The sequence below is a fragment of the Fukomys damarensis genome, unplaced genomic scaffold (assembly GCF_012274545.1).
Source record: "Fukomys damarensis isolate Sample0158 unplaced genomic scaffold, DMR_v1.0_HiC HiC_scaffold_2, whole genome shotgun sequence".
In the NCBI taxonomy this organism is placed as follows: Eukaryota; Metazoa; Chordata; class Mammalia; order Rodentia; family Bathyergidae; genus Fukomys; species Fukomys damarensis.
In genome coordinates, this window is record NW_022900914.1 from 12598497 (window position 1) to 12613817 (window position 15321).

Sequence of the window (15321 nt, forward strand, 5' to 3'; positions counted from 1 at the left end):
CTATGTAGTATGTAGTTTAGACTGACCTGGAACTCACTGCATAGCACAGACTGGTCTCAAACTCACAGCGATCCTCCTGCCTCAGCCTCCTGAGTACTGGGATTACAGGTGTGTGCCACCACGGCCGGCTCCCTTTGCACTTTAAACAGCCTTTTGGGCTGCTTATATATACTCAACATTTTTTTACATAACATTTAGAATTAATTTAATATTATTATTTTGCCAGGACACTTTATTAAAAAGTTGTATTTACAAATAGCTTGTTATTTAAAATTTATTTGAATTTTTTCTTCTAGCAGTTAAAAGTAATATTTAGAATTTATAACATATTGGCTTTTTTTTTTTTTTTTTTTTTTTGCTACCAGGGATCAAACTTGGAAGCTTGCACTTTCAAGGCAGGCAGAGGAACCACTGAGCTAAATCCCCAGCCCCGCCCCCACTTTTTTTTTTTTAAAGCAAGGTCTCACCATGTAGTTCAGACTGGCCTTGAACTCACTGTGTAGCCCCAGCTGGCCTAAACTCATGGCAATCCTCCTGCTTCAGCCTCCCAGAGTGCTTGGAATTACAGGTGTGTGCCACCATGCCTGGCTAGCCTCCTATATAAGAAGAGAATAAAAAAACGGATACTCACATTTTAATTCTCAATGGTACTATCAAGATATATTTCAGTCACAAATTTTATTTTACAAATATGGCCTTGTGCATGCTCACCACATACCCCATCACTGAGCTGCACTCCTAAACCTCATACATACAGGGTTTTTTTGGTACCGGGGATTGAACTTGGGTCCTTGCTCTTGTGAGGCAGGCAGTGACACCACTGAACTAAATCCCCAGCCCTATACAGTTTTTACATAAGCTAATACAGCTATTCTAAATCTATTAAGTTTCTTCATGACTTCCTCTTACTATGTGATGTAATGTTCAAGTTTTTTAACAAGTTATGTCACTTTGCTGCAATGGTTACTACATAAATAAAACATAATATGCATGCAACAAATGTTAACTAATCTAATTTATCAAACAAATTTGCTCAGACCGCGCGTGGTGGCTCATGCTTGTAATCCCAGCACTCGGGAGGCTGAGGCAGGAGGATCATTGTGAGTTCGAGACCAGCCTGGGCTACATAGTGAGTTCCAGGTCAGTCTCAACTACATAGTGAGACCCTGCCAAAAAAAAAAAAAAAAAAAAAAAAAAAAAAAAAAAAAAAAAAAAAAAAAAAAAAAAAAAAACCGAAAAAAAAACAAAGAAAACATCTGGATGAGGGCTGGGGATTTAGCTCAGTGGTTCGGCATCTGCCTCACAAGCACAAGGTCCCGAGTTGGATTCCCAGTACCAAAAAAAAATCTGGATAAGAATTACTGCACAAAAACATGTACAGAAATAACTAACTGTGTTAATGAGGAAGCATAAATTAAAACAACTTGGCAAAAAAGTTTACAACATTGTTGAGGATACAGTGATTAGAAGAATTTTTTTTTAACTAGAAGAATTTTAACAAGCATGAGGCTAGAAATACGATATATGTTCAGTACTATTAAAAATAATATCCTTTGAACTAGTAAAACAATTCTTCAGAATCTTTTAAAAAGTAAAGTAAAGGTGATTTAGCTCAGCGATGCCACACCTGCCTGGCAAGCACAAAGTTCTGGATTCAATTCCTGGTATTGAAAAGAAAAGTAAACAAAGGCCCAGTGATGTAACTCAGTGGTGCCGGCAAGTACAAGGTCCTGCGTTCAATTCCTGGTACCAGAAAAAATTTTGAAAAAGCAAAGCCAAAAGAGACATGAAAGGAGAAGAACATCTACTGCCTGTTCTACAGTAGCAAAGGAAACTGAACCTAGATATTCAGTAACAGAGGAAATGGCTAGGTTAATTATGGCACTACTGAAATTTAAATTATGATCATGAAAGCAATCAATCCATACAGAAAAATTTTGTCATTAAGTAAAAAGGAGATACAAAATCACAAGCATACCGTGATTAGAAATCTTTATAAGTACGCATATAATCTGAGACTTCTAGAAAAAATGAAAACTTCTGAACTGAGATCATGCCTGACTTCTTTTTAAAGTTTAACTGCCATAAATTATAAAATATTATAGTAAAACTAACGGTATTTCAGTTAGGGAAGTCTTTTCTTTCTCTGCTACTACCCTTTGCAGACTCTCTGACCTTACCTTTCCTTTGCGAGCACAGCAAGTCCCTGTAACAAGATAGGCACAACTGTCTGATCCAGGTAGGCACGAGTTGGCAAAGACTGCAGATCCACCTTCTGTTTGGATGACTTTTCTGCATTAATCTTCTCATTTTCTACTATCCTCTAGTGAATTCAAAAAACAATCCATGAATATTCTGAATAACTACATTATTTTGAGTGTTAAACAGAATGATTGATATTGACAGAACAATGACAAGAATAAGCAAATCAATGACTAGAAAATGCAAACATCTCTGCCAAAAGAAATTCAGACCTATCTCTAAATTTCATTTAAGCCTCTTCTCTTCAAAGACATGCTATCTTTAAATGTTGTATCTCTAAATTCTAGTGTCTCCCATTTCTTCTCCCTTTTAGGAGTAAATACAGCCCATTTTCTTTTTTTAATGAGAATACTGTCTTACAGTGCTTTCCAGAACAATGGACATGACATTAACTAGCACTAAAAAAACAAGAAAGATAGCTCTCTTCCAATTCTTTTATTATAGATAATATCAAGAACAAAGTCTCTGGTGTTAGTATGTCTTTCATATTTCTGCAGCACTTGCTAAACTCTTTTTTATTTTATTTTTCTCAACACTGAAGATGAAACTCACAGGCACTCTATCACTGAGCTACAGCCCCAGCATTGTTTCTTCTATCTGTTTTTGAGACAGTGTTTCACTAGGTAGTGCAGGCAGACCTTGAACTCACTCCATAGCCCAGGCAGGCCTGGAATTCTTGACCCTCCTTCGTTAACCTCCCAAATGTTGGGATTATAGGCTTGTGCCACCTGTTCAGGCTAAACTTTTTTTTTTTTTTAATGGCACTAGAGATTGAGCCTAGGCCCTTGCTCTGAGCCCCTTCCCCAACGCTTTTTATTTTCTCGATTTTGAAACAGTGTCTCACTAAATTGCCCAGACTAGGCTGAACCATATGCACCTCCTGCCTCAGTCTCTCAGTGTTGGGATTGCAAGTGTTCCCCACTACAATTGGTTTAAAATTCCTTATTAACAGAGAAGAAAAACTGTGGCCTCACAGGCATATGCTGTCAGAAGTAGCTAATACTCATTATCATTGTTTCTATTTTATGGTTACTCTGTATAACAATGAGAATGCTTTTCCACTTGTTTCTTTTTCAAATACATCCAAGAAAGAAAAAAAAAAGAAAAGAAATACATCCATGATTTTTAAAAGTGAATAGGCCTTGGGGCTGGGGATTTAGCTCAGTGATTCTGCCCCCTGCATCACAAGGACCTGAGTTCGATCCCTGGTACCAAAAAAAAAAAAAAAGGCAACTACAAGTTTGAGCCCAGCCTGAGCAATTTAGTAACTCGGTGAGACCCTGTCACAAAATTTAAAAGTAAAAAAAAAAAAAAGGGCTAAAGATGTAGCTCTTTACAAAGGCTCTAGATTCAATCCCCAGGACCACAGAGAATAACCACAACAGGTCAGAGATTTAGCTCAGTGACACCACACCCGACTCTCAAGCACAAGGTCCTGAGTTCAATCTCCATACTGCCCCCCCAAAAAGAACTACAACAAAAAAAGTAGCCAGGGCCGGGGATTTAGTGCAGTGGTTCCGAGGCCTGCCTTCCAAGAACAAGGACCCAAGTTCGATCCCCAGTGCACACCTGTAATCCCAGCACTCAGGAGGCTAAGGCAGGAGGATCTCGCTGTGAGTTCAAGACCAGCCTGGGCTACACAGTGAGTTCCAGGTCAGTCTCAACTACATAGTCAGACCCTGTCTCAAAACATCAAAGAAACAAACAAATAAAAGACACAATTGTATGTGCCTTTTTTTATGTTGAGACAAGATCTCACTAAATTGCCCAGGCTAGACTTCAACTTGCAATCCTCCTGCCTCAGCCTCCCAAGTAGCTAGCGTTACAGGCATATGCTACCGTGTAGGGCTCAAAACAGTATTCCTTTTTCATTTGTTTGGTGGTTGGTTTTTGGTTTTTTTTTGGTGGGGGTTAGATAGAATCTCACTAGGGAATAGCCCAGGCTGGCCTCAAACTTGATGATCCTCCTGCTTCAGCCTCCTGAGTGCTGGGAATACAGGAATGTGCCACCATGCCCAGCTTCAATCAGTACTTTTAAGAATACCTCCATTCAATCACATTCAAATAGGATATAAAAGAGTCAACAAAGGAAAAAGTATTTTTCTAGATCTAACTTTATTTTGTAAAAGTAGAAGAAAAAATTTTATTATATCCACAACAAATATACCAAGGTTTCCAAAGACAACATTACAGCCTGGTACAGCAGTATATGCTTGTTTAGCCACCAAGTTCTGAGTTCAAGTCCAGACTGAGCTACACAGCGAATTCAAAGCCAACCTAAACTACACAGCAAGACTCTGTCTCAAAGAACCAAAACAAAAAACAAAAGCACACAAAAAAGAAAGAGAAAGATCTCATAATTATACCACACAATTTCTCTTATGATTCTTTTAAGCTAAATTTGGAACCTGATCATATTTTCTTTTCTTTTCTTTTCTTTTTTTTTTTTTTTAATGGTACCAGGGATCGAACTTCAGACCTTGTGCTTCTGACATAGGCAGTGGAACCAATGAGCTACATCCCTGGCCCTAACCAGGCATGGTGGTGCACGCCTGGAATCCCAGCCCTTGGGAGGCTGAGGCAGGAGGATCACTGTGAGTTTGAGACCAGCCTGGGCTACGTAGTGAGTTCCAGGTCAGTCTCAACTGCATAGTGAGACCCTGTCTCAATCAATCAATCAATCAATCCCTGGCCCTGTCTTTTCAATTAATCTATAAAATAGCTATTTAGGGCCCGGAATTTAGCTCAGTGCTTCTGCCGTCTGCCTCGCAAGCACAAGGACCCAAGTTCAATCACTGGCACCAAATAAATAAATAAATAAAATAGCTATTTAGCCGTGGATTGAAAAATGTATTGTTCACCAATAAATCTCAACAGAAAATACCCAAGGCATTCCATGATTTCTGAAAATTCTAATTGAGCCTTTGTTAAAATTTCTTTCTATTGCAGAAAATATTATAGAATTTGGTCTTTCTGAAAACTGACATTACTGCTTTGAGTGAGTTTTCTTCCATTTTGAACCAAAATCTACCACGTTCAAAATTTCAGCTTATTCATAATACATAAATAAAATGAGGCAACTACCAAACGTTAGAGTATATTTTAAAACAGTTCTAACTTCCTGCCACAGAATTTGTGTAAAAGGAAAACTAGAGTTTCCTGAAATTACAATGCTTCCAATAAGAAACAGCAATGCCTAAGAAATAATAGCTCCTTTAATAAATTATTTAACTAAATCCTCTCATTTATTTCATTCAAACATTACCTAATATTGCTAAGCATGGTTGCAGTATTAGAATTAATTTATTTGAAGACAGATGTGTCCTTTTAAAAAGCCAGGCATGGTGGTGCACACCTATAATCCCAGGAATTAGGAGGCTGAGGCAGGAGGACTGCCACAAATTTGATGCCAGCTGAGCTACCTGCTAAGTTTAAGGCCAGCCTGGACTACAGAGTGAGACCTGAAATCCCTACATTATACAGTAACCACAAAAGGAGGAGAGGACTGTCATGAGTCCTATTATTGCTCCAGTTCACTGTGTCCTATCTAAAGAACTTACAGGACTCTGACAGGAAACTTGAGCTTAGCCTAATTAGACCCTGCATTGAGAAGACAAAGCTGAACACTCTGGGCAATCAAGATAATTAGAATTTGCAGTGCAGAGCAGTAGAAAGGAGAATGCTGCATGAAGAGAAGAATCACACAGAAAGAAACTGCGTTCCAGTCTTCAGGTGAATATAACCTCCCCCGAGACCAGGAAAAGAACCACTCGGAAGGAGCAGGAGGAACAATCACAGAGCTCACACAAGCTGGAAATCGTTTTCCTGAGTATACGCTGGAGTGGGAAAACCTCAAATATATGGAACGTTGGGCAAATACTTAAAAGGAAGAAACTAGGCTTAAACTAAAGGATGATCAGGCACCACTAACAACAGTTAAAGCAAGCGTTAAAAGGATCAAATTGTTTTGAAGAAACTGTCCCAGAACAAAATTTAAGAATGTGTGAAGAAATACAGAAGTGTCTAACAGATGTATGGCACAGTGGTAGAGCATGTGAATGAATAGCAGGCACCAGGCCCTGGGTTCAAGTCCCAAAAACACCCCCCCAAAAAATAATCAAAAATAATAATCAAAAGTACTTAAAAAGTATGATAAAACTAGGCGGTGGTGGTACACTGGTACATGTTTGTAATCCCAACTATTCAGGAGTCTGTCACAGTAGGAGACCTTGTCTGCCTGTCTATGCCTCTCTTTCCCTCTCTCTCCGCATGTATATGCAAATACATACGTATGTACATAGATACGTAAATGAATGGGTCTGAGGATGCACCTCGATGATGATAAAGCACTTGCTTAGCATGCACAAGGTCCTTGGTTCAATCCTGGTATGGCAGGAAAGAAGAGAATGGGGGAAGGGGGAGGGGAGAGGAGGGAAGGGACTTACAATAAAAAGAAAATCTTAGAGGCACCAAGAGAAAAGATTCCCCTGTCACCCTGCAGAGTTCTGGGACTGTAAGCATGTGCCACCACATCCAGCACAAGAAATCTTGAATTCCTTCAAGCAGATAACTAGAGGAAGTGTAGATTGGCACAAAAGAATCTAAGACTCTAGATCCATACAAAAAAATAACCCCAGAAATAGTATAAAAGAAAAATTCTCCTCTTTCTTATTGTTTGATCCTCTTGCCTCAGCCTCAAAAGTAAGTGCTAGGATTACAGGTGTGCACCACCACACCTAGCTAAGACAACTGACTTTTTAAGGAAAAAATAAAAATTATGATGTAATAAATGCAAAAGTAAAATACATACTAAATAGAAAAGTTCAAGAAAGGATAAAAAGGAAGAATATTGTTATCTAGCAAGAATATTGCTATAAGATACAGATGTTTGCCAGGCATGGTGGCGCATGCCTTTAATCCCAGCATTCAGGAGGCTGAGGCAGGAGAATCACTGTGAGTTCGAGACCAGCCTGAGCTACCTAGTGAGTTCCAGGTCAGTCTCAACTACATAGTGAGACTCTGTCTCAAAAAAATAAAGGAAAAAGAAAAAGAAATGGGAGGCGGTTAGCTCAGTGGGGCTGCACCTTCCATGCAAGCACAAGGTTCTGAATTCCACCCCACAGGTGTTTGTGTGTGTAAAATAGTAAGATGAACGAAAAAACTAACATGGAGTTGTTAACTATTTTTGACCAACTAAAAACTCACCAAAAAAACATAATTACTATTTTACTATCACTATTAATTCATTAAGGGGGAGTTGGGAGGCTGAGGCAAGAGGATCACAAGTTTAAGACCAATCTAGACAACTGAGAAAGTTAGTAAGATCCTCACTCAAAATAAAATCAAAAGAGGGCTGGGAATTTAGATCAGGGCAAAGGTCCTAAATTCAATCTCCAATATAATATTTTTTTAAAAATTAAGAAGCATAACTAATCACCAAAGAACATACCAAGCACTTTACCTTCTTCTTTTTTTTTTGAGACAGGTTCTCACTGTGTAGTTGAGACTGACCTGGAACTCACTATGTAGCCCAGGTTGGTCTCCAACTCACAGCAATCCTCCTGCCTCTGCCTCCCAAGTGCTGCATTTACAAGCGTGCATCACCATGCCCAGTCCTACTTTCATTTTTTTCTCCAAGTACGAAGAAGATCTTGTGATTTGGTATACAGCATCTGGTATCACATTTGGCTTTGTAAGCACAGGCACCATGAACACTGTGCTGATGCCTAAAAAGAAGTCCAAGTAACTACAACACAAAGTATATTCACTCGCCTGACTCAGCTTAGTAATTCAATTACAAGAATACTATGAAAATAATGGATTTTCTCCTTAATACTGGAATCAAACTGGTAAACACAGCTAGCAATTCTATAGGCAAAAAAACAGTCATACCAGTGAACTCTAGGAATTCATCAATATTAGCAATACAGGGATAGGGATGTACCTCCATGGCAAAAGTGCTTTTCCACTAGTATGCATTAGGCCCAAGGCTTGATACCCAGCACCACATCCACACACAAAGATTAGCAATACAGTTTAAACCTTTTGCAAAAAACTCAACCTGCCTAGGTTGAAAACAGTTCTCCACTTATTTCCCCGTGACCCTGGACAAGTTACTCAACTTCTTCAAGCCTCATGGGACTGAAAATATATGCAGATTGCTAGAGTGTGTGTGTCAAGACACACAGCAGCCAGGCGTGGTGGCACAGGCCTGTAAGCCCAGCCCTTGGGAGGCTGAGGCAGGAGGATCACTGCAAGTTTGAGACCAGCCTGGGCTACATAGTGAGTTCCAGGTCAGTCTCAACTACATAGTGAGACCCTGTCTCAAAAAAACAAAACAAAACAAAACAAAAGACACTGCAAATGAGATGAAGAGATATAATGTCCATTACCATTATAAATCTGTTTGGAAATACTCCTGTCTTCATTTGTCCAAATGTAATCATTTATGTATCTTTTTTAAAAAATAAAAAACATATATCCTAGCTAGGAGTGGTGGTGCACACCTGTAATCCCAGCACTCAGGAGGCTGAGGCAGGAGGATCATTGTGAGTTCGAGACCAGCCTGGGCTACATAGTGAGTTCCAGGTCCGTCTCAACTACACAGTGAGACCCTGTCTCAAACACTCAAACACACACACACACACACACACACACACACACACACACAAACAAACATATATCTTTGCAAAGCCTATAAAGTATTTTTTTAAACCATCCCATCTAGTTGTGGTTAATTCACTGCTCCAGTAGTTATTCATTCGATTACAAAGTACCTCTGTTAGACAAGTATTAGTATCGCTAGTAAAACAAGCTACCTTTAATTTGATACCATTGAGCTCATGATAACAAAGCTTTCTCCGACGCAAAGTAATCTAGTAGAAAAGAATCCCACATTTTCTCCAGCCCTCACGAAATGGCATAGAAATCGGGCAAGTAGCCGGGCAAGGTGGCGCACACCTGAAATCCCAGCACTCGGGAGACGCAGGCAGCATGAGTTCAAGGCCAGCCTAGACCACACAGTGAGTTTAAGGCCACCCTGAACTACATGTGAGACCTTGTCTCAAAACAAAGAAATTGGGCGAGTTACCTCAACGTTGTCTGTCAAACCGTACTCAGAGTGAGGATTCTCCGCAACCTAGGAAAAAACAAAACAAAACACGAGTCACACAGCTCTCAGCCCGTCTCTCGCAGCCTCTCCGTCCACCGCCACCCTAAATTCAGGGCCTCCTGGTACCTGTGTCTGACCCTCCAGCATCTGCTCTGGTTCCATGGTGGACCCTGAAAATCAGTCCCGGGATACCAGTCTTGAAAAACAAGAAGAGCCACAAGTTACCCGGGAGATTTCAACAGGAAGACGCCAGGATGGAGGCCAGCCCTGCCTCGACCCCGCCCCTCACCCCCACCTGGGCGGGAGCACCCGACGCAGCCGAGTATGATGGGACAGTAAATGACTGGGCGCCCCCAACTGGTCAAGAAGCTGTGCGGGGGTCCGACGGACCTAACATAACTGGGAAAAGGAGGGAAGGTTGTAGATTTATTACCCGCGCCCAAGCCGTCCGTTCCTGAGAGCCCGGCACAGCGACACCAACTCCCAGCACTAACCGCTCCGGCCGTAAGTGACGGATGTCGCACGGCTGTCGCGCCTGCGCAGAACTTCTCAGCGGGCCCTGAACGGTAGGCGCGGGCCCCGGAGTCCCAGTCTGTGAGCGTCTGAGCGGTCTTGCGTGTGTCCTGGCCAAGGTCTGGCCCCAGAGGCTGCGACCCAGGGCGTGCGCCTCCCCACTGCTGGAGACTAAGGGACGTACCAGCCCTCGAGGGTTCGGACAGGCCAGTCCTCGGTGGTGCCTGGGAGCGTCGGCCCCGGAGCAATTGACACCGTTACTCTCTGGACGATTCTTACCAGCTGAATCCAGATCCAGGCTGGGTCCAAGCTGAAGGATCTATTACGGAATGTCAATGTTTTTGTTTCATTTAAAGTCAAAGGCGGCGCGGATGCCGGAAAGCCCAGCACTCGGGGGAGGCTGAGGCAGGAGAAGGTGCAAGACCAGCCTGTACTACCTAGTTGAGACACTGTCTCAAAAAATACAAAAATAAATAAAGTCAAAGGCAGGGGAAGAAGCTGTGTTGGGGGCTTCCCTAGTCAGTTGTTATTCAAGCTCTTAAACTGTGAAAATGAAGTTGCTAATGCTTCCTTCACATTAGCAATCTGAAACCTGGCTTTCAAAGCTGTGCTACTACAGACTCTGTTGTATATATGAAAAATATATATGTAAAAGATAAAAGGGCCCCTACACATAATATAGTACTGGGGATCGAACTCGGGACCTTCCGAAGCAGGCGAGGGAACCACTGAGCTAAATCCCCAGCAGTAAGTAGCAAACATGATCAAGTAAATTGGATTGTTTTAAATCCAGTACCATTTAAGGTACATATAAGTGATACTAACTTCCTGTCTTTGAATCACTTGTTTGTTCTTGCACTTTGTAGTATGAAAATTTGAAAACCTCCAGTTAAATATTTTCGGACTAGATTGTGACATATTAGCCAGGTGTGCTTGCGCGTTCTTGTACTCCCAGCACTTCGGAGGCAGAGGCTGAGTTCCAGGCCAGCCTGGGCTACATAACGCGTTAAGGACAGCCTGAACTGCCTAGCAAGACCCTGTCTCAATCAATCCATCAATCAGTAAATGTGGTATGCTGCTAAGATGGAATACAAGCTATGAAAACTGAAAATCGTGACTACATATAGGAGAGTACTTCTAACCGTGTTTCCCATCGGCGTCCTCTTGCCTCATGTTGGAGACTGAATTTAACAGAGGTGCTCTACTGCTGTGCTGCTACCTAGCTATTTTCATTTTTTATTTTGAAACAAAAAAATTTTGTTTTTGCAAAAAGAAAAAAAAAAAGATTTCGCTAAATTGCCCGGGCAAGCCTGAAGATTGTGATTCTTTTGCCTCAGCTTTCCAAATAACTGGGATTACAGGCCTGCACCACCAAGCCCAGATATATGTCTGTCTGTCTCTATGCACACACACACACACACACGCACACACACACACACACACACACGTCAATCATATCGCTGGTACCAAGTGTTTATGTGACTTACATAAAGGATACAATGCAGCCAGTTAGGGAAAAAGACAGACTTGACAGGAAAGTGAACTTTACCATTTATCACTATTCTTATTTCCACCAAAATTGATGACCTAAATTGTTGATCTTACGTGATTAACATGAGGTGAAAATTACACCTATCTAGATTAAGTATTTTTTAAAAAGTAGACCACAAGCCAGATATATTGACAGAGGTCTATAATCCCAGCCATGTGGAGACTGCGGCAGGAAAACCACCAGGTTCAGGGCAGGCTGGGCAACTTAGTGAGAGCATGTACCACTTCATTTTGCTACTCTGGGCCAGGCGTGGTGGTGCACGCCTGTAATTCCAGCTCTCAGGAGGCTGAGGCAGGAGGATCGCTGTGAGTTCGAGACCATCCTGGACTACTTAGTGAGTTCCAGGTCAGTCTCAACTACATAGTGAGACCCTGCCTCAATCAATCAATCAATCAATCAATCCCTGTCTCAAAAAGACAAAACAGAACAAAAGAAACATTTTGCTACTCTGTAAAAATCACATGGACAAAGTAAAAAAAATTTGTTCAGAAGCTAAACTTGTGGGTACATTTTTGTTATAATGTATATTTTATAATCAGTACTGTGATTGGTAACAGCTACCACATAGCACGGAGGGTTTTTTGCAGGTTAAGATGGGAACAAAGATGTGGATGACTATGAACAGGATACATAAATTGATTAGTACATAGATTAATGCTACTGGAGATTAAATACTTTTCAAAAGTGGGGAACCGGGCCAGGGATTTAGCTCAGTGGTGCCGCCACCTGCCTCACAAGCACAAGGACCCGAGTCTGATTCCCAGTACCCCCCAAAAAGCGGGGTGGAATAAAAGCAACTATAACCATCGAATCATTTGAGAAAATTTTAGAACAGTTATGTGCACTATCATGGTATTGTATGTCTACACATTTCCCCATGTTACTACAAAATATAATTCCAAATTCTAGGAAGTAACTGAAAGCTGTTACATTTTCTGAGGAATAACAGTTTAAAGTTGGAAGCTAGACTGTAAGCTACTTCAGAGCAGGAATCATGTCTTAGATTTTTTTTGGTTGTTTGAGACCAGTTTCACTATGTAGTTCAGGCTGTCCTTGAACTCACTGTGTAGCCCAGGCTAGCTTCAAACTTGTGATCCATCTGCCTGAGCCTCCTAAGTGCTGGGATTATAGGTGTGCACCACCACTCTCGGCAATGTCTTACATATTTTGTATTTCTTATTGAGCCTGTTATATCATAGGTGCATAATATGTAATTAAGTTGAATTATTCCATGGTCAAGAGTTGATATTTATATATGGACACCAGTGAAACAAAATATAAAGATGTTTATTGAAAGGAGCAACACAAAATAATTTTCAGCCAGATTTCTCTCAGTCTTTGAATGTGATTTAAAACTTATTGATAGAATCGCTTAGAAGGCATAGCAGCAGAAGTGAGTTTTTTAAAGGGGCAGATTGAGGGCTGAGACATAGCTCAGGTAAAGTGCTCCCATGTGTAGCATGCTTGAGGCCCTGGGTTTGAGCCCCAGTACTGGGGAGAAAAAAATATTTAAATGATGTAAACAAATTCACAGGAGTATTTTGACTTTCTAGTGCTCCCTATTCGTGGAGCAGTTATCTATAGTCTCTCTCCTCCCCCTTTTCTCCACCTTCAAATAAACTATCTTCTCTCTTTTTGGTACCAGAGATCGAACTCAGGACCTTGACCTGAGGGAGGCAGCGGAACCACTGAGCTAAATCCGTGGCCCATAAATCGTCTTCTCTTAAAAAAAAAAAACAGGGGCCAAGGACTTGGCTCAGCAGTACTGCACTTACCTCACAAGTGCAAAGTCCCCTGGTACCAAAAAATAAATCAATCTTTAAAAATAAAATAAAAAAACAAAAACAAATTAAGAAATAAATAGTAAATGTAAAGTTAACTGAAGATACTGCCAGGAACTAAATTTTACAGTACTAGTGATTGAACCAAGAGCCTTCCCACTGAGCTACATCCCCAGCACTCCTTTTCTGGGAGCAGGGAATGGGGACAAAGTCTTGTTTCCCAAACTATGCTCAAATTTGCAATGCTCCTCAGTCCCCCAGACTGCTGAAATCGCAGGCATGTGCACCGTCCCCGAGCAAGGACTGAATTTTGGTGTGAAAGTAAAGCTTCTGGATGGGTGACTCTGGGAGCCACGATTAAGACAAATTTGCAGTTATGTGTACTATCCAGAGAGCAGTACATTGAAACACTAAGAAGGGCTCTTAACGTTTATACTTGTGGTACCACTTCGTTCTGGACTCCTCCCGGGTTTCCTATTGTCTGTGATAGTTAACTGTGGTGCTCACTTGAAGAAACGCCCAGCAGATCCATTTAGCAGGGTTCTGGCTGTGTCCAGTTGATTGATTGATTGAAGAGGGAAGCCTCACCCTGGATGTGGGTGGCACCGAACAGTAGGTTCCTAGCCTGGATGGAGTAGAAAGGAAAGAAGGAAGTCCCTCTCCTGCTTCTTCAGAGGAGTCTGCTCTTCACCTTCACCTTTGGATGTCTGTCTCCAGCCTTCCAACACAGACCCTCCAGTTTCACAGTGGGGACTCGTATTGGACTCTGCGGTGAGTGCCAGGCCTTCAGCTTTTCACTGGCTCCTTTGCCACACCAAGTGAGAAGACGTCCTTCTGCATATTTCACCCCGACTGCAGGTGGCCTTCGGAAGCATTCCTTATAAATCCCTTATGTATCATACCGGTCGTGCTATGGTACTTCCCTCATTTGGCCTTACAATTTGTTTATGATTAAACACAGATTTTGAGTTTTTCAAAGGCAGAGACTTTATTATACTCATCTTTGTATTTCTTTGTAACTCTTTTATTGAATGTTTTTTTAAAAGATGTGAATGTATACAGAAAACAAACACTTGCACCAAAATGCTACTTTCTGTACTTAAGGCTTTCTTGGGCTGGAGGTTTAGCTCAGTGGTGCCAGGAGCTGCCTGGCAAGTGCAAGGACCTGAGTTCAATTCCTGGTTCTTAAAAAAAAAAAAAAAAAAATAGACCTTCTTAGAGGTTTACGGAGATTATAGCTACACATTCTAGAGCTAGAATTCTGTATAATAAAGACAAATTAGTATGCTTAACCTCGTTTTCACAGACAAGGCAGATTGCATGGATAACTTACTCAGCAGGCACTACCTACTTGCATATAATACAATATATGCAGTAAAGAAACACTTTATTTGGAATTCAATTAATTTTTGTTCTTCTTGTTGTTTTTGTTTTTTGAGACAGGGTCTCACTGTGTAGTTGAGACTGACCCGGAACTCACTATGTAGCCCAGGCTGGTCTCGAACTCACAGAGATCCTCCTGCCTCAGACTCCAGGGTGCTGGGATTAAAATGCATGTGCCACCACGCCCAGACTGGAATTCGATTAATATTAAAGTATGATTCACAGGGAGTGGAGGAGTGTGTGTATTAGTTGTACAGTGTCAGATAAAGAAAAACACTTTCTTAATTTTACACTATGCTGTATTTGTTGGTGCTGCCAGGGTTGTTTGTTTTTGTTTTTTGAGACAGGGTCTCACTATGTAGTTCAGTTTGGACTTAAACACACTATGTAGCCCAGGCTTGCCTTGAACTCACATTGATCGTCCTGCCTCACCCTCCTACCTGCTGGGATTATAGGCATGTACTGCGCCTCCAGGCACTGGTCCTGTTTTTATACAGTGAGCAACAGTTTTGTAGCACAATAAGAAATATAAGCCAGGCGTCGTGGTGCACACCTGTAATCCCAGCACTCGGGAGGCTGAGGCAGGAGGACTGCTGTGAGATAAGGTCAGGATGAGCTACACAATGAGTTCAAAGTCAGCCTGAACTGCAAAGAGATCCTGTCTCAAAAATCAACAACAATAGAGAAATAAATAGCTTTTAAAAGACACAACTGGCTGG

General features: G+C 41.4%; 1 protein-coding gene across 2 annotated transcripts in view; it reads right to left on the reverse strand.

Moving 5' to 3' along the window:
• Positions 1–9889, reverse strand: part of Dpy30 (dpy-30 histone methyltransferase complex regulatory subunit) — a 14685-nt gene extending 4796 nt beyond the window's left edge. The window contains exons 1-5 of one of the 2 annotated variants that reach the window (XM_019204352.2): positions 9807–9889; positions 9500–9569; positions 9353–9400; positions 2181–2323; positions 557–596 (exon numbers count right to left, since the gene is read on the reverse strand). In XM_019204352.2, coding sequence (XP_019059897.1) covers positions 563–596; positions 2181–2323; positions 9353–9400; positions 9500–9535 — 261 coding nt within the window. In that variant the 5' untranslated portion in view covers positions 9536–9569; positions 9807–9889 and the 3' untranslated portion in view covers positions 557–562. Of the gene's footprint in view, positions 1–556; positions 597–2180; positions 2324–9352; positions 9401–9499; positions 9570–9806 lie in introns of those variants that run through there. The other variant, XM_010645308.3, reaches the window with a different exon arrangement.
• Positions 9890–15321: the final 5432 nt, after the last annotated feature.